The sequence below is a fragment of the Pagrus pagrus genome (assembly GCF_965226575.1).
Source record: "Pagrus pagrus genome assembly, chromosome: 20".
Lineage (NCBI taxonomy): Eukaryota > Metazoa > Chordata > Actinopteri > Spariformes > Sparidae > Pagrus > Pagrus pagrus.
Genome location: NC_140207.1, coordinates 24,553,177 through 24,573,766, shown reverse-complemented (window position 1 = coordinate 24,573,766; position 20,590 = coordinate 24,553,177). Strand labels below are relative to the sequence as shown.

The following is a 20,590-nucleotide window of genomic DNA, read 5'->3' as shown; positions in this document are numbered from 1 at the left end:
ATTAAAGCCACAGTTACTGGATTTCTTTCTTTTATTTGTCAGAACATTTGATTTATTGATTGCTGTCAGGATGTTCTGAGATTTTCTTCAAATAAAGCAAAAAATGCATGTAATGTGCACAAAAACACATTACCCTCATTACCTGGGTTTGGATTCAGTAAAATGTTAAAGAACCCTACTGACAGAACTGTTTCTTAACCCAGACACATAAATATACAGAATTTGTTTCTGATTGGCTGACAGAGGTCCATCAAACCTGTATACTAGAACACATGTAAACTGTTTGAACAGTGTTTAAAATCTGAACATCATTGGTGTTAATACTCACTAGGGCCAAACCATATAGTATAGTTTATCCAGGCTTTCCAGGATGGCTTGGATCCCTCAGTAGCGGCAGTGGTTGTGTTAGCAGGGAGTACAGAGACGAGATGAGACCACAGGATAATCAGCAGACACCTCATTCAGATCAGCCAACAGCAGACTGACAGCTCAGGTATTGAAGATGCAAGTCACAGCTGATAAGAAGCAAGAAATGACAACAAACAGTGTAGGAGATGAAATTACCAACAGCAGCTCGATGTCTCAATGTATGACATTCAGCGGGACAGCGCCTCGAGGAAGCTGCTGCACCTAATCGTCACTACACTTGACGGCAAAAAGCAAAGAAAAGAGGATGGAAACAGCCATGGGGTGGAAAAAAATCAGGAAGCAGCGCAATAAGCTGTGAATGTTAGTGCCCCTCGCTCTCACCACACTACCTGAAAGGTATCGTTGTAATTGAAAGAAATAAACTCTGGGAAGAAAAAACTGAAATGGGAGATGAAGGAAAAAGGAGAAGGAAGTTAATCGTCTCCTTTATAGCATAACTGAGTTATTTTAGATGGAAGGAAAAGACACTCACTTCACTTCTCCAAAAACCTTCACATAAATTACTCAAATAGGTTGTGGGAGGGGGAGTCATTTGCATATAGATAAAAGTCAGTTTAATATTGTAAATTACCTTTTTATATGGCAATCTGGAAGATTTGGTTTTAATCTCCCAATAAATGTCTCGCTGTGTGTTTTCTCTGCCTACCTGGAGTGTGTGAGTGTGTGAGGGGAGTGGTGGTGGGGGAGGGGATGGAGATATCACACAGGAAAAGGTTTCCCATTCGTTTTGCTGCCTCGCCTTTAATTAATAGATTATGTACACACGCACACTCCTGTCAGTCTCTCTCAGAGCTTCCCATTACCACTGTGACCTCTCTTTCCGCTGCCCAGCAACCTCTACACACACACACACACACACACACACACACACACACACACACATACATATGTATATCAGGCACAAGCATGTGAAGATTGATGAATGGGTGGGTGAAGGGGGGACTGAGAAGTAAATGTGCAGCACAGCCAATGAGCATTGATGAGAAGTTCTGGGTCTAAAACACTACTGAACTTCAAAACACCAGAAATTCTCAAACAAAAGCTGGTATTCAAATATTGGTCCAGTCTCAAACCAACACTAACAAATAATGGCAGGTAACTACGGCCCCTGCCCCTCAAACATCCTGAGTCTGCCACTGCAGAGAACTATAATGAAAAAGGTTTTTGGCTATTGAAAATCTTCTCCCATTCTTCTCCTTCGGCAATCAGGGGGAAAAATTAACTTACAAAAGTTGAAGCACACATCGAAGGTTTCCCCCATGCAAACTGTGATACACCACTATTGGCTTCACTCATACAGAATCGAACCATCAACTCAGACATCAGGCTGCGGTGACACAGGTCAGACAAGCTGATCTTCTCTGTTTTTAGTGGTTCTCAGTTCAGAAGCATATTCACTCTGAGTATGTGCTGGCATGAGATCAGCCTCCCACTGGTGGACAAGTCAACAACAAACTTCTGATTGGTCAAAAGACTCACTCAAGGCATCATCGGAAATCAAATATGGCTGCTAATGGTTTTTTTTATAATTGAGAAGTTGATCAAATATTCACAGAAGACAGTCAGTATCAGATTTATCAATATGGATTTATTGCACCCAACAACACATCGGGTTCAAGGCTGGACTTTAAAACAGCTCCGATCACACCAGAGCCTTCATTTGACCCACACAGCTGCCAGCTTCCAAAGCAAAAGAAAGGAAGTAAGCAGCTACGATATACGGTGCCAAAGTTATTTCTAGATAATGCAAATTGTAGTCATACATGATTATGTCTGCATCAGAGGGTTAATAGAACTAGATACTAAAGGCAAAGAATTAAAGCCAATTACAATGGCTTACGTTTCTTGCTTTACCCTTTAGATGGTAGAGTTTCTCCCGCTGGCCCCGCCCAGGAGTCCCTGCTTTGCCTATAGACTTTACAATGTGAGGAAGTCACAGATTTTTCAATCACTGTAATCGGTTCCATGAAAGTTCTAATGAGTCATAATTGACCTTATATGCGCTTTGAGGTGTCCTGTCAACTGATTATTTATGTTATAGTGGTGCTCTTTGGGCTGCAGGGAAATTTTAAGTTTCAATGCCACAAATGGCCACTGGGCAAAACTGGGTGAGCTGAGCGGCGGCACGGTGTCCAGACCAAAATAATATATTCATGGAAAGACAGGGACGTTAACACCGTGTCTCCTTTCTCATCTCCACACAGCTGACCAATCACTCACAGTAAAGTGGGTGTGATGTCAGACTCAAACCCCCATTAGGACCCTCAACTACACATAAATAACCCTCACATTTCACTTCTTCTGTCATCACACTTTGAATCCATCTAATCTTTATAATGAAACCTATTGAGCTTCTAATACAATCTATTATCAGCTCGGATCACTGTTACAAAAATGAATATTACTGTTATTAGTAAATAATATTCAAAGCCCTGCCTATTTATTACATAACCAACTTCTCAATTTTAACTTTAACCACCCAAAGATCAGTGGAAAGGAGCCTCCTACACAGAGCACATCTTATCAGTGAGGAGGAGGATAGGGAGAGGGAGGTGCAGCAGGTATTCGGGGCTCTCAACTACAGACCAGAATGGACACCACCACCCCCATCCGAGTGGGACTCTCTGCAAGGAGTCAGCAGTTACCACAAATCATTCAACACCTTCAGATCTGTGCTGGTACCCCGTAAAGACAGAGCCCCCTCCCAGCTGTGGGGAACACTACATCAGTGAATCATCATCTGAGTCGGTGACCGGCTGAAGAAAGATCAGGAGGACAATCACGTCTGACATGAGAGACCAGACTTCACATGTCCACACTCAGCCAGCTCCACTCCATGAGACCTGCGAGATCATTCCAAATGTTCTGTTCCCACTTAATTCTGGTTCTGAATGCTGTGCCGTTCTGATGCACAGCATGAATCAAATTTGTCACTCAACTACTGTAATTAGAAAATTGATGTTGATGATAAGTAAATCAAGAAATCAGTCACTCAACTGGGATCAGCTGCACTTATATAGTGTAGTGTAGTGATGATGTCTTTTTTTATTATTTGGTCATCCTCCCCTCTTTACATTGTAAACAATGACCAACATTTGCATAAATCCTGAAAGCTGAACTCAACCTAGCGTTCAGGAGTACTCCTGCATGTGTGCAACAAGTTGTGTGAAGCTTTGAGTCTTTAGTGAGTACTTTAGTTTGTAGAGAAAGCTGGATGAAGTCTGATAAAGGTCCTCAAGTGATGTCCCTTCACATCTCTGCTGCAAGCTAGAGGCTCAAGGCTACATCAGCCTCCACCAACTCACCCTGCGAGGCAGCTGGATCATCAGTGGTCATGTGATGTCACGAGGACTTACTGGCATCAACTACTGTGGTTCAGATGTGACGACCAGCGAGAGGAGCAACAAAAAGGACAATGGCAGCGCAACAGCTTAGCATAGCTGCTATAGCATCAGTTCTATCAGAGCTGGAGAGTATATTTTATTGAAAGAAAAGCAAAGGACAACACTGAAGGCTTTCCTCGATGGAACAGATGCCTTCACAGACTGACTTCAGGAACCCCCAGTTTCCACCAGGCCTGTCATGGCCGCATTACAGCCATGATACGGTCACGAATACGGATGGTTTTGTGCAATCAACTGCCAAGTCGTTTTTTGAAAGTGCTTTCCATTTTCTAAACAGTTTCTGTTGGTATTCCCAGATGGTTCTACACAACAAACAATGTGGCACGGCAGGTAAGCTCTACCATAAAACATACCGATGTATGTCTGAACTGGTGCATTGTGGGCAATGTAGTCGCCAGTTTTTGGCAAAGAAAAAGAATTTGTGGGAAAAAAGAGATGAGATCCATGTTTTTAAAATGTCCATCGTGAGTCTGACTGTGTTATAGGAGTTCAATGTTAAATCAGTGGAGTACCTCTTTATAAAAAATACACAAGTGTTTTTTTCCCTCCACATGACTTCTGACTGCTGTCCTTCATCAGATTTTTCTCAGTGTGAATCCACTGGAAGCAGACAGAGAAGGAGATGTGAATCAGATGTTTCTCTATCCATGTCCCGTGGCATTGGGGGGAGGTGAGAAATGTCTTGACGATAATGTACTTGGTGCGATAATGGTTGTACACCTTGATGATCAATGTAAGTCATACAAGGCACAGTGACATAAAGAAGTGATAAATCTCCCAGGTCCTCAGTGAAGCAAGACACATAAAAGCAGGCGGCTGTGGGATTTCATGGCTATTGCTGGATTCCTTTCCTCACCTCGGGGGCGAAAAATGCAAATAAAATACAGATTATAAAAAAGGATAATGTGTGGGCTTTGGAAGATGAGGAATGAAAATATCAGCGGGCCTCTTTTTGATTTGTATGTCCAGCGGCGACACTTGAGATGAACGAACCATGTCTTAAATTATCATGTAATAAAATTTTTACCTCAGAAGGTTGGGTGTGTCGCACAAAAAGAGCATTGGCAGCTTAATGGTGCCAGACTGTGGGAAAAAAGACCATTATATTTTCCCATCTGTGACAAATCCAATTAGTAATGTGGCATGTAAAGATGGAAGTGTGCTGATGTTATGTCTAGTGGACATCTTATTCTGTTGATTTGATAATGTAGATCGATGAGAACATAAAAGAGAGCAAATCTGCATTAGGTCTGGCTCGTTCCTTTGCTGTGAGTGTGGTGGGCTGGCTTAATCACTGAGCTGGCCTCTGTGCCGGCAGATATTCTATTCATCATGCAGATAGAAACACAACCATCTCTAATACATGCAAATTCTCTTTCATTTTATGCTCATTGTGCTGTTGATGTGATAAAATCATGTGTTTTTTCTGCAGTTTTCAGGTGATCTATATTTCCGTGGAAGCAGAACAATTATATTTTGGACAGTGAGTAGTTCCCAATAAACAGAGCTGAGAGCAGAAAATCCTCCCTGCTTGGTGGTATTTGAGGTGTGTGGTAGCAGCAGTAATGTCAGTGATAGGAGCAGCATTCATATCATAAAAGCTGGTTCTGTAAATGCCATGGCCTCAAATTGACTCATTCTGGAGAGAGGAGCCAGACGAAGGGTTCAGGATCCAAAATTCACTTTTTGGTCTGTCTGCCAAAAGCTGGTAAACTGAAAAAATTGACAGCAATTTAAAAATATGTGGTTGTGCACTGGTCAGTGCTGCTGACAGTATCTTTTGTCATTAACACACGATATGATTGGCCAGGATGTTTATGTATCATTTACCTTGGCATCTTTTCAGGCTTCAAGCTATGCGCCTGTGGCTGTACCACTGTGGTTTGAACCAATCAGCGTCCTATGAGGAACTACTGGCAGCTACGGGTGTGCTTTAGGTGTTATGACCAGAGAGGTGACTGTCTATTTGAAAACAACAGTGGCAGCACCTCAAGAGGTTAGCAGAGATGCAGCAGGAATGAGTCCTAAAACCCAGAAATCAGTTAGCATTTTTCTACTTACGGGTTCCTCATCTTAAAGTCAATGTTTTGTGTCCAAAAGGCGGTTGCTAACAAGTGTCTAAATGAGACTACAGAGGTGGTCGGGGACATTAAACGTCATCACAGTGAACACGGAGACTCAGCCACTCACTAGTCCGTCTTTACAGGCCCAGTTTAGTTACAAACTATTCTAACTCTGACTTTACAACTTGTACATTGATCAGTTTATAGTAGTGAGTGTGTTTTGTATAGTGTAGTAAGAAGCTTAGTGGTGATGATGTTGAAGTCATGCAACCGTGATGTAGTTTGTTTTTAGCATTACATTAGCAAACATTAGCTTTTTACATCTAAGTGGTGTTCATCTGAAGGAATGGAATGACCATCACTGGGTTTCTATGACAATATAAGAGTGACTTTCACTGCCAGAGCCACCTCGTTATGAACTGTGGCTGATTATGAGTTAGTGGAGGAAAAGTAACGCATTTCTTCCTGGATACACTTGTGCAAGTTTAGGCAAACCCGTAATTACACTTGCAATAAGCCTTTTGGATAATGTAACATTGAATATTTGGTAATGTTGGTCATCAGTCATTATGTGCAGAGCCTACAAACTGGCTGCAGTGGTAGTGTCACTGTCAGTCTCCATCATACCTACCTGAATGGAGCGAGGCCAGCAAAGAAAGCCATGCATTATGAAGACACGGTCCTGTTGGTGCTCAAACACAGACAGAATGACAGAAAAAGAGCAGAGAACAAAAGCCAAATCAATACTGTCATTATGAGCCCTGTGTAAGACTGAATTAGATGTCATACAGCCTCGAGGTTAAAGAGGGGATCTGACATATCTGAACATTATGAGTGCTGTGTGATGGATACAGCTGTGTGTTTCTTTGTGCAGTGACAATGTGTGTATGTCTCCAAGCAGTTTTAAGTCACCTGATTGTTGTTTGCATGTACACATATGGACACACTTGCATTTGCCATGATCTAAACACACTCATTCATAACCTCGAGTCTAGTGAGTCACAGCAGTCAGCGCATTCAGTGAGTCATGAGTCATTGGCTGAGCCATTCATTTCATCCCATATCATTCCTATGAATTGTTCACTGATGTCTTCAGGAAGGTGCTTTTGACCGTTGCGTCGACTAAATCCATGCAAGGTTGGCAGGTGTGGTGGGAAAGTCTTTGGGGATGTGATTCCCTGCTCTACAAAAGAGTTAAAGCAGGTAGTGTGTGTGTGTGTGTGTGTGTGTGTGTGTGTGTGTGTGTGTGTGTGTGTGTGTGTGTCTTCTCCAGCTGAGCTGATTGAGAGCATGTAAGTCTTCCACTGGCTGTGCCAGCTGACTTGCTGTTGGCACAGTGCTGAAAATACTTAAGTACCTTTATAATTGTACTGTAGTACAGTATTGAATAAATGTACTTAGTTACATTCTATCACTGATATTCAGTTGCAGGGAAATAAAATGGGATTATCTGACCAAACAACAGGAAATATCATTTATATGTATGTATTTATATGTATACATATGTATGTGGTGAATGTAAACAGTAGCAGAAAGATGGTAATCATAATATGGTCGGTGAGTCAATTTTATTTGTATAGTGCAACCACAATTAATCGCAATTAATCACATGATTGTCCATAGTTAACTCGTGATTAATTGCAAATTAATCGTGCATTTTGTATCTGTTCTAAATGTACCTTAAAAAAAGAAATGTCAAGTTTTGAATCATCTTATCAACATGGGAGTGGACAAATAGGCTTGCTTTATGCAAATGTATGTTTATTATTATTGCAACAATCCAAACAATGACAAATATTCTGTTGGTATTATTAAATATTCATGGTACTGCATGCTCAAAAAGCATGCTGAAAGCATGACATATAGCATACTTCAGCATAAGCATCAAATATATATATATGTATATATATATATATATATACATATATATGTATATATATATATACATATACATATATATATATGTATACACACACACACACACACACACATATATGCTTGGATGCTTTATGACTTGGACTTTCAGCAGGAAGGGAAAGGCTTACCGGCCAGAAAGGCCTGACCCTCTCAATCTCTACTACATCTAAGTTTTAACCAGCCTCAGCTCTTTTAGATTAATATTTATCATATACTGAATTGTGATCTTTATCAATAGCTATTCTTGATAATGATTGATAGTAATTGAGATAAGATTGAGCTGTATGCTTTGCCCTTGCTAAAACTTTGTAATAAACCTTCAACTGTAGTTAAAGTAGAAGTTGTGGACACTGATTTTATGATTCTTTGATGGAAGTAAAAAGTAGGTGATAAGTGTGCATTATATCTTAAAGGTTCTTAAAGGTTACTCTAGCCTAACAAATTGAAACAGGCCCTTAGGGTTTACAAAAAGCCCCTAATATTCATCCTAGCACCAAACCAAGTGCTCACATCATTTAGAGGAGAGCTGCTGTTAACGAGTATCTGACTCAAGGGTTATTCAGGTCAGGTGCCAAGCCAGAGGAAGCAGGGTGGATGTTCAGACGAAGGCAGTGAGAAGCTAGGCGAGTCTCCTCGCTACTAGCTTAAACAGTCCCTACAGGGGTATACTAGGGATCTAACAGTATATATATAATTTGTATTCTTTTGTTGTACTCTGCAACTTGAGATAACTTCTGTTGTGGTTGGCACTACACAAATTGACTTGATTATACTGAATTATTATTAACCGATGGTCACTTGCTTCATTTGAAGGTATCTTTCAAATCATACATGTGGTTAAACACTATAACAAGTCCAGCACAGAGCAGAGTCAGAGAGAAAATAACTCTCCATGCACAGAGAGGCATGAGAGAGAGCGCTAAATTAAATCACCCTAAATAACTATCACTGTGACAAAACAGTCAGTACAGAGTGAGTCGTACAAAAATGAGAGACATGGCACATAAATACAGATGGACGAGCAGGTGGGGTGTTAACAAATAATTACAGAATAGTTTCATTAAGTTACAATTAAAATATGTTAATTCTCTTTCAAATCAAAACATATTAGTGGAAAAGTATTGTTCAAACCACCATTCTATGTAATCTGTTACTCAGTACCCTTTAATAACAAAGATTACTGGGACCACTACTTCAAAATGCAGATGAGCATTTAATATCCAAGAATTTACATTACAGACACGACCTCTGACTATCTCTGTAATAAACTGGCCACATTTTCACACACTGACCAAACACAGTCCAGCCATATACTAGGTTAGACCAGGGTTAGAGTTGTAATCTGAGATTTGTGGGGGTCTCTAAAATAACTAACCCTGGCTTCTCAGAGAGAGAGAGGCTGTTCACATTTGGTTTTACCATCCGTCCTAAGTGATACGATCACAAGTGGAGAGTTTCAAGCCCATCAGTTCACACCTTAACTTGCGACTCGACATGTGTGTTGAGTGACCTCTTGTGATCGGATCTCACTTCCCCGCTTTATATGCAAATACACACATACATCACTGGAACAAATGGATACAGAGAAATATCTTCATGTATAACAAAAACTTAATACAGATTGTCCTAATGCAACACGTCTCAAAATGAAGGCTCCCACATAACTTAAACCCTGGTTCTGACCCAGTCTTGTTCCTTTCATAGACAATATTTTTTTTTATACTAACTGGAAGTCTATATTAAAACATGTGTGGTGCGTGGGCATTACTTTAGCCAAGTACCTTCATATGATGTCCATATAGTTACGCTCCTTTCCATAACATGCTTGGTAAGAATACATAATTCCAAATCATTAAACTTGCCATTTTTTGTCTCTTATATAATATTATATTTTTAAGTTGATTGAACCACATTATGTGATCAAAGTTAAAGAATCGTACCAGCATGAGATGTGTAATGGAGAGTTTAGGTTTCTACTGTTAAACATCTTGAATATCAGAAAAAGAAAAACATCAGCGTTCAGTACCTCTAACATCTAGTTTTGCCCCGAGGAGCTTCTTGCCTGGTTTATGTTTTGGGAGCAGAGAGAAAGGAATGCAAATCCTGCAAATGACATCCTACATGTTAACACAGAGCATCTTCCAAAGAGGCAAACACTTCCTGCATTTTCAGTGTTGCTTTGAATATTTCAGGATGTCAGATGCTGACAGGAAACTATTGGTGGGTTTGATTCCTTCTCAGAGGGAAGCAGCAGACGTTTTCCTTTTATGAGAGTAGAAATAAAGAGATAGTGGAAGGAAACCAACATCCCCTCAACATACTGTAGCATGAAGCCCATGAGGCTAAATGTACTGACTGCATTCAGACGTGTTAACATTTGGTGGGATGGGAGAGAATTCTGCTTCTACTTTGAGGAAAGCCTTGAGGGAGCACAGACACATGGTCCCCTCTGAGGAGCACAGATGAGATGACACAGTGTTTATTATCTGCTCTCATCACTTTCACTCCTGTTCGCTTTAACTATTTACTATTCACTCTCCTTATTAGGCTTTGTAAAATATATCCAACGCACAAACCTTTGTTGTATCGCACTGCTTTGCAGGATGCAGATTCATTTGCAGGAATGCATCCTATAATTTCACACTTGCCTGCCTTGTTGTGATGCTGACAGAGCCTGCTTATCATTGGTTTTTGGAAATGATTTCACTTTGCAGCAGAGCTACTATGTTAGTTGTTGCAGTTGTTGTTCGCTGCAGTAAACTCCAGAAATGTCTTCTTTTTCTGGTGTTGTTCTTTTTGAGACTGTGCCCGTGTGGTGACTGACTTGTCATTGATGTGTGCTTAGTGTTGTGTTCTTATAGCAATAACAGCAAGAGAAGCATGTGGACAACGTGTCTATGACATTACCCATATGATTCTCAATGTACATTTTAAAGCTTGGACTTCTCATGTTTCAGTTTGTGTTTCTGATTTCCTGTTTTATTTTGAAGTTTTGCCCTCTTGTGTCATGTGTTGCTTTCAGTTCCTCCCTTTGTGTGATTTCCCGCCCTTTTTCTGTGTTCACCTGTGTCTTGTTCGTAATCAGCCCTTATGTGTATATAGTCTGTGTGCTCCCTCATGTCTCGGTCAGTGCGTCCTGTGTTACTCACCTGAGCCCAGGGCTCCATTCTGATAATGTCAGAGACGAAGGACTGCCTTGACTTTTCAGTTCTAAATTAAAAATGTAAAGTCTCTCTTTATAAATGTCAAAATGAACCTGGAGATTTGTTTTTCACCACCTGCGCTCAGCTCGCTCACCTACAAGCAGTAAGGAAAGGATCTGAACACTTCATCCTTCACCGGCTGTCAGCAGTGGTAGATGAAGTAGATCCTGCTCTTGGGAAGACTTATTAATGGAAATATTGAAGTAAACAACCAGTACCATATTCTACTGAAATACAAAAATTGAGTAAATGTACTTAGTTACTATCCTGGACTGGATACCAGTGTGACATGATTAAATATAAAAGAGAAATGATTTGTTTGTTCAGTGTATCATGCAGAAAATGAACTCGTAGAGGAATTGGAGGATGTCTTATCTCCACTTTCAGTCCAAATGCAAACACAAGCAGAAGACCAGTGATAGCCAAATGTTTAATAGTGAGGAAGTGAGTGAGAAGCCATGAGGGAGTTAAACACATGAGAGAGGAGCTTTAGTTCCATCGCCTATGAGCAGAGTGATGGAGAGCAGGATCACAGTGTCCTGCCCTGGTGATGCATTGGCCAGACTAGCTATTGATTGGCTCTGTCCTTCTGCCTTGATACATCATGTCATCTTTGTTTAGAGAGCAGGATCCAGGACGCAAGCACTTCCATTGAAAGCTTGCAAAATAAAAGCCCTGTCCATTGGTTGTAAGCAGCAGTGTGTCTGCGTGATGATGGATCAGGTCATCTGCCTGGTCCCAGGGCCTGACCGTGGAGCGTCATCTTCATCAGACAACGCCTGACAGGACGTCCATCATCACAAAGTCATGCCGATGGGCCCGGTCCCTGATGGAGCAACACCTGCTTACACCAACACGTCGGCAGCAACTTTATCATTTTTAGTCATTTAGCTGGACACAAATTGAACCTCAGTGGTTGACTGTAATCACCAGGGGTTCAGCCTATAGGGTCCAAATTGTTTTTTCTACATTACTGTACTTTTCTTACTGTCAGATATTGCATGCAGAGAATGGTGCACTGTGACATTGTAAGGAATGTACATTGTAATCATTAAGATTGGACCCGGAGGCTGTACACTGATGGCAGAAGATACTTCTTAAACGCCCTCTGACATGCCAGAGAACACAGAAGTGTATTAATCCTGAAAGAAATTCTTCAATCTTCAATCAGAAATTATGAACAAGTACAAAAATATCACAGAAATGGTGAAAAATAGTCTAGATGGCACGGGAAGTCAAAATGCACCATCCGTATTACAATCTACGTTTCTGGTTAGACAGGGACCTCTAGTGGCTGTAGTAATTATTACAACGGCAAAGTAGGAAGTCAAGTGAGTTAGTATAAAGAGTGACAAAGTCATATAGGAAGGAGGTTGGGGTGGACGGTCACAGAAAACAAAGACAGGAATTTTACCCAGAGGCCTCTGTTGGTGTTCCATTTTAAAGCAAATGTCAACGTGAGTTATTTTAACTTACTAACGTAGTGAAGTTATGTTACATACACAACAGAACTTAAGTTATGGATGGAAGTAACCAAAGTACATAAGTAAAGTACTTATTTTAACACAAACCATAATCTTTTCCTAAACCTTACCAAGTAGTTTTCTTGCCTAAACTGAACCATCTGTGGGCCCACGACAAAGGTCCATTAAGTAGTTATTCCAGCCACTGGGTTGGCCCATCACACAGGGGCTTACACTGGACCCATGCTTGATGCACACTCATTACTGCTTCCGAGTGATATTCAGAGCCAAGTGTACCTCTGCACCATTGTGAATGAAGGTTCTCCCTCAATGGATTCTCCGAGGATTTAAATAAATAAATGAGTGACAATGAATAAATGAGGTGTATCCCACAATTCACCACTGTCTACTGCACAACACCAGTCCAGTTGTGTGTGGTAGTGCACATATAAACTGGTTTTACCACCAACAATGAGACATGAAGAAGTTAGAGTTAATGACATGGTACATGTAGATTCAGCCTTAGAATTATTCATGACTGGCTCAATAAACTATGAAAACAATGCTGAATGTGGACGATGGCTTCTTTTCTGACATTTGGAATTTTTATATGGTACAACATAACAAAATCCCCGATGCCACAGAAAATACATGTATAAGGCATACATTCACAAGCAAATTTAAATCTTTTGATTCTAGTGTAGCTTGCAAGGTGAAAAGGTCATTTGTCATTACACTGTGATTACATTTGTATTAATTATTTATTGATTAATTTCAGTGCAGCGAGGCGTGCCACGTACAATGAATAAAGCTGTCAACATCACACGGTTCAATGATTAGACTCATTTCACAGAAACACTTTCATTGGCTACCATCTGGTGTAATTAATGATTGACATTATTTTCACCCATCTGAACAGTTCATATTTAACTGATGCATAATGTCTTTATCTGAGACTGAACCCACTGTACACTACCTCTGTGTTCTGTGTTTGTTTCTGTCCATTGTCCTGAGAATCACATTATTTGGCCATAAATAGGCAGAATAAAAACAAAATGTCAATGATACTAATAAACAATCATGTAGTATATGGCTAAATGACTTCCTCAGTGGCAAAAACTGTTACGATTTAAGGCAAAAATAAAGTGAGGACCGAAATGCAAAACACCAAGGGGAGGCAGGATAGAGAGCCAAAGCTGAGCTTTATTAACAAAAACCTGAGTATAAATCCCCAAAATACAAAGTAGAAAACACAAAAGCTGAAACAAACAAAGAAACAACCAAAAGGAGCAAAGTACAACAAACAAGAGGAACAAAAACCAGAAACATACCATGAGGTAACATAAGGAAGACACTGGAAGACACAGGAACAGGCTCAGGTGGAACACAGGACCGCCTGACAAAGACAAGAGGGAGCAGACAGACTGTATGTCGTCTATATACTACACACACGGGCTGATTACAGACCAGAACCAGGGGGAAGCACGAAATGAAACAATGGGAGGAAATGAAAAAAATGACACATGAGGGTAAACCTTCAAAATAAAACAGGAAACCACAGACGCACAACCAGGATCATGACAAAAACATGAGTATCAACATTTTAACTTCACATGCACCGGTCAATTTTGAGATTTTGGCCTATTTTGCTTCCACAAGATGTCTTCATTAGTGGCAAGAAAACATCCAAATACACTCAATTTGTATATTCTGATCAGATTTCTGTTCTGGATGTTTATGCAAAACTATAATTAGATAATGCCTCATTTGCATATGTTAACATAACATTTCAGAAACAAAACAAAAAACCAAACAATTACTGTCTTCATGTAAGTAATCAACTCAACCAGTACATATTGTTTAAAGTTTTACCCTAATTATCTTTGTCTAAAACTGTGTGGAATTCTTATTTTCAGTCAGACAGTTTTCAGACAGTTTGTACAGACGGGTTCGTTCATGTGTCATTCAACTTTTTATTCCTGAAAATGGGACAAGAACACATTTCCATGGCTGTTTTTTCTGATTTATAAAGTGATTAAACAAATATCCCAAAGTTTGTACAAGTCTTTGACTCTAACAAAATAAGATGAGAATTTTGAACCTGGTTTCATCCAATGTTAAGACTTCAGATTAGTGATGCACAAAACTGGAAACACCACTTCACTTGTATGCCTTATGGCACCGGTCAGGTTACAGCCATGTCTGTCCAGACTCCTATTGTGAGACTTCGAAGAAACTGAAGTTAAGTTCTCATGATAATGACATGCGTGATTCCAGTGAATACTTTCCAGTAAGAAACATGCTGTCTTCACTTAGAGACTACCTTTAAAGGGGAGTACAGAGGACTGATAGAGAGCTTCATCAATTGGTACAGTGACAGTCACCCGAAGATCAACTTTAACAAAACCAATAGCCTGGTGGTCGACTACTACTGTGTGTCTAACATACCCCTTTTCCACTGGTCAAAAGTCCCACTTAAACATACTAAGATCAGGCTTTTGTGTGCAAAAGGAATGTGTAAACTCTGCATTTACACCCGGGTCTACTGACTCTGCAGTAGACACAGGTTTTTATCGGAGCCAAAAAAGCTCGATTTCCAGGCTATGAAAATACCTGCATCGCCGACCGAGCCAGCTAACTTGCCGTTTAGCGCTCAACTAACTTGAAGGTGGGAAATAATTTAATCCTGCAGCTCTTCTGGACTCTCCAAATGTTACACGGCTGAATGGCTCAAATTATGATTTATTATTTCGCGGTGGTTGTGGCGCTCAAGAGAATTTATCCACCGTTTTACAGGCGCCTCTTTTACAATGGGTCTGCTGTCGTTTTCCGGCGCGTTGGCGATGTGAAACATGACACTTCAAAATACAAATCACAGACTTGCCTGCAGGAAGTGGGAATGGGGTCCCCATTCCCACGTTTAAAAAACCTGTGCAGTCCCGCTAATTTTGGTGGAAAAGTGGTATCAGTGTGTAAGTTCATTGAGAGAAACAAAAACATTCAATTCCTTGTATGTGTTCACGTTTGGCCAATAAAGTTGATTCTGACAGAACACATTTCTACAATCAGCACAGTTTTAAAGTGTGCACCCAGGATTAGTCACCAATCATGTTTGGTTGATCTTTACAGCTGCACACAGGAAGCCCTGTCAGTCATTCATGACAAAAGACATCGCCTCTACTCTGAGTTTGAACGTCTCCCCTTAGGGCGAAGCTACAGAAAAGATCTACAAGGGTTCTTTTCACCCTGATGCAATCAATGTAGTCAGCTCACTACAGTACACTTTAATATGAGACTGTAAGCTGTAAATCATGGCTATAAATGCGCTGACTGGTGTACAATTGTTTTTGTTTTGTTAATATAATGAGGTTTTTGTGTTTTTTTTATCCTGTGGACATGTTTGTCCACATTTTACTGGGTGATACCAAAGACAACTGTCCTGCCTCCGCTGGACAATAAAGTTATTCTATTCTGTTCTATTCTCTTTTTAGCATGACTAAACTGTGTGAAACTGATTTGCAAAAGCTGTGCATGATTTGGCATGCTGAATGTAGTGCTGCTAAAGTTGTGTGGTTGGATGTGCCTCATGCTGTTTAAGGCGACCATGCTGCTGTACAGAGCAGTGTGCACCTCATTAACAAGAAACAGAACAAACCAAAACAAGAAACCCACGTTGCACGCCTACACCTGATTGCTGTAATGTTATTGTCCTTATAAAGCACTTTCTATTCAACATTAATGAAAGGCATTTCTAATTGTGCAGCACAATTGTTTACCTTGTACTGGTGTCGCTCCCTGTGTTGGACTGTGGTTCAGTGATCAGCACCTCTCACCCCGACAGCTCTATAAGCACATTTAATGTTTACCACATTCACCACTCTAGTTTAGCATTATAACTAGGATATTTGCTAACTATTACCAAAGTTTTTATAATTCTACCTGAGGGGAATATCACTGTACCTAATTTCGAGACAACTGATCCAATAGTTCCCATATGTTGATAAAAGACAAACATTTCCAACTCATGGTGGTGCTTGAGTCAAAGTGGTTCTTCAAAGTCAGTCGACCATGAATGTCTGTTCTAACTTCCATAGAAATCCATCCAGTAATTAAGATGTTTCAATCTGGACAAAAGTGGTGGACTGACTGAGCGACTGCCCTTGCCGATGTGAGCCATGGTGCTAACTTGGCTACAAACATCTTCCAGTTTCTAGTTTATTTCTTATACCCTACCTGATATCTTACACAATCCGACACTCAATCACACTAAATAGTGAGCACTGCTGTGGAAAGAGTAATTATATCGACTTAAATCTTGCATACACTTAGAAAATCAGTGTTGCAGTCCTCACTATTAGCTGAAAGTTTTATTTCCCTTCAGGCGCTGTCAGGTCAGGGGTGTGAAGGAAGATCTTCTGTTTTTGGCAGCAGCAATTCGCCAGCACAAACCGACCGTACTGCAGCAGAGGTGGATCTGTTGTTAGCTGTCTGCTCAGTCCACGCATCACACTTTCAAACCTTGAAAAATATTGTGGCAGGAAGAATACAGGCTATAAAGTGTGGGATGTGTATAATTTTAATCATAGAGGAGGCCAACCAGCTGAAAGAGTGCAAGGATTTCATTTATATTGATTCGTGCATAATGGGCATACTTTCGATTATACTCTTATGAAAAAATAAAATGAGGGTGAAGACAGGCCAGTTAACAGAACTGAGGAACTACTGTGGTCCCTGCCGCAAAGAATTTTTGAGCGTGCACCAAAAATAAAGTATGTTTCACTTTTAAAACGATGTGAATCAGTTCACTGTTCAGTTATACTGTGTAGATTTGTGTTTTCCTGACATGATCTAATGCAGCAGTCCCCTCACTCCAGGATCAGTTCTAATGTATCAGTACATGACTGGTCACCTTAAAGCTGCTTTAAAAGACAACTGCACTGATGTAGCACTGCACTCCTATAACAGTCAGACTCACAACAGAAAGTGACAAATCTGGTCAAAATGGGTTCAGCTTCAGGTTCAGTTTCAAACATACACAAACCTGAAACACCTGGAGTTCCCCTTTAAAATGGCTGAATGATATGGTATTTATGGGAATGATTAATTATGCAGCACAATTTTAATTTCCAATGACAAAACTATTAAAATTATGATGATTTGACATTTGTTGGAGTCTCAACCAAACAAACGTATTTTACACCTGCAGAGGAGGATTTGTAAACCAGGTTATTTCTGCAGTTGCAGCATCTGCTTGTCACAGTTTACCTTTATCAAAAAATTGCACTTTGCACTTACCACACAGTGATTTTGATGAATTGTGCGCCATTTAAGGATTTTTTTGGGTCACTTCCGCAAGTTGACATGGCTAATGTGATAGCAAACAGCTGCCTATTTACACATCCAGGAGGCACAGAGCAACATTCATATTAATTTACCATTGTTTGTGTCCATCTGTTCAATACCATGCTTACACTCCTTTTAGCTCCAGTTTGGTCTCCAACTTTTCAGAGAAAAATATTTGTCTCTTCAGCTGTAGCTGCTAAATACTCCACTATGTTCACCAACTAGTGTCTAACTGATGTTCAGTGCTGTGTAGGTAGTGTACAGCTGGTTAATCAGAGCTTCTTCACTAAATACAGCTGCCTTCTGCTACTGGACACCAGGCTGATGAGAGGACTGAGGCAAGGCACTGCTCTAATAACACTTTTTTCATGCAGTATGCAGATCTTTTGTCTGACTCTTGCCTTTAGTTTGTTCTTGGAAGTTTTTTTTTTCATGAGTTACATGAATAGGCTCAGATGATCAGAGTTAAGATGAACCCCTCTGACTCAAATTAACTTTTGTCACCAAAGCATCAGCTCAAATGTTGTGTTTGTCTGCCAGAGCAGCTGTCCACAAGAAGTTTTGTTTTGTTTTTTTAAATGCAGGACTGAAAAGAGGTTAAGGTCAGACATTTATATTCTCAGAGACTAAAGCTGTGTCCAAAATACCTGCCATTCTTAACGGTTTCCTATTCTGGCACTCCACAGCATTTTAACCAAATACAATGTGTCCCATTTTGTATGCTTGTGCCTGTAGCAGTTTTACTCAAAGATACTCCAAAGCTGGCAGTAGCCGACATAAAATGCAGAAAGCTTGGAAAAATGACAACCGAGGCCATTTATGTAAGTGATAAAGGTGTGAGAGCAAGTAGATAGATCAGATAGATTGTTAGGAGAGCAGAAGCCCTTAGAGACTGATTAGAAAATAGGCAACTACCAGAGGATAGAAGAGCAAGACATCAAAGGAATAGATTGTGTCAGTTGGCAGGGTGGGAAACACATCAACAAAATGTACTTCTTGTCTTGTGAATTAGTACCATCAGAGAGCTCAATCTGGCTTATTAGAGCTTGTTTTCAAGTGGCTCCAAAATGAATTTTGGCTTCCTTCCCACCCTGGGACTGAAGATGGTTTCAGAAGTGAGCGGAGCAGACAGAACAGAGGAGAGAGACAGAGGAGGTGAATGCAGAGCTACAGAATAGTTTTATTAGGCATGCTACAGACGTAATGCAGAATACACGAGAGACCATGAGAGGGAAAACTCAAAAAGCAGGAAACCAAGTCGCACCTCCCCTTGTTAGAAAATAATTCATCCTTTAATTGTGCCTCTTCAGAACTATACCAAATCCTTACATAATGAGCTGTATAAAATCGGACTTTGAAGAAAAAATATACATAACTATTATTTCTGAGCAAATAACCCCAAGTCAAGAGGTCCTGTTGGGTATTAAAAAAAATAAACGGGAATAAACTAAACACTTAAAATTCAGAGCATTTTACCCTGAAATGCAACATTTCAGCGTCTTCAAATGCTTGTTTTGTTGTTAAAATGAATTAAAGGAACACTAAAGGCACAGAAACTTTGGTCCAACTGAGTAGCCCTCTCGAGTAAACTGTCACATGACAATGAAATCACAGTGGACTCGACTTCTAACTGCTTCCACAGCATGCAACACTTTCTGATGTGAGATCCTATCATAACTATACATGCTTAGAAAACCATTGTCACTGACAATTACACCTCACTGCTATGGAAAAAGCATGGAAGGCTTCAAAAACACAGATAAAGAAATACTTAGCCACGAGCCACATCATGATATGTGACGTTATGTGAAATCAAAACTGGGGGAGAACAATGTTGCACTTAACGTACTTGAGGAATAATGGAATTCAAGTTACACTGCCCGTCACAGGCTGCTGTAGAAACTCACACGTTGCCTCAGGAATATTCTCTCCTGTTGCTAACCTAAAAAAGAAAATGGTATGAATCTAAAACTTTGGAACAAAACAAAGCAGCTACGCCTGGTTGATGGCAGAGCTTCAAAAACTACATAATGTGTAGAGGATGAGAAAACAGCTTTCTCCAAAAATATCCAATACCAATGTGCCCCAAAGCATAGGAGGATAATTAATGAACATGTCCAGCTGTAGAAACAGTTGATTTTGTCAAGTAAGGCACATTTCTGTATCTTTTCAAATTAATTAAGAATTAAACACCGATCTACATCAAACTATCATACAGGGGGACAATCAATCATGTCAGCATTTTGTTTGACATAAAAATACAGAGGTACAGTTAAGAATAGCTGGGAGGATCCAGTATCTGCAACATACTCAATTGTTCTTTTTAAAAAAAGATGCAAGTCAAAGGTTTCAGTCTCTCTCAAGGAATGACAGGATCAACAAAATCCCAACAACAAAACTGATTCAATGTGGTCCCCCCCCAGTGTCCAGACACAGTCTATAAACCCTGGTGCTGTCAGGAGTTTGTGGGTCAGATTCTTAAATGGTGGACTTGGAGAAGGAGACTCTCAGGTGCTGGTTGCCTCCCATGTTGTAGTTGTGAAGGTCAATCAAGGCCTGGATGGCCTCCTCCACTGTTGACATCTGAATCAGAGCCATTTTCCGATCCCTGAAAAATACGACACAGTCTAAGTAATCTTTGCCAGTGTCAACAACAGAACATTCCAAACCAGATCCTATTCTCGATCTTCTACTTTTACAAGCTATTATTTCATCTTGTTCAGTGGTTACATGTGACTTGTGTTGCTGTGGAACAGGTGTACGTACTG

At 40.2% G+C, this 20,590-nt stretch overlaps 1 protein-coding gene across 3 annotated transcripts in view; it reads right to left on the bottom strand.

Annotated features, from left to right (window-relative positions):
- Window positions 1-18,982: 18,982 nt before the first annotated feature.
- Window positions 18,983-20,590, bottom strand: part of LOC311249845 (polypyrimidine tract-binding protein 2-like) — a 25,128-nt gene continuing 23,520 nt past the window's right edge. For all 3 annotated transcript variants that reach the window (XM_084341167.1, XM_084341168.1, XM_084341169.1), the window contains exons 13-14: window positions 20,589-20,590; window positions 18,983-20,430 (exon numbers count right to left, since the gene is read on the bottom strand). The exon at window positions 20,589-20,590 is cut by the window's right edge and continues 76 nt beyond it. In XM_084341167.1, the coding sequence (XP_084197293.1) occupies window positions 20,301-20,430; window positions 20,589-20,590 (132 nt within the window). In that variant the 3' untranslated portion in view covers window positions 18,983-20,300. The remainder of the gene's footprint in view (window positions 20,431-20,588) is intronic.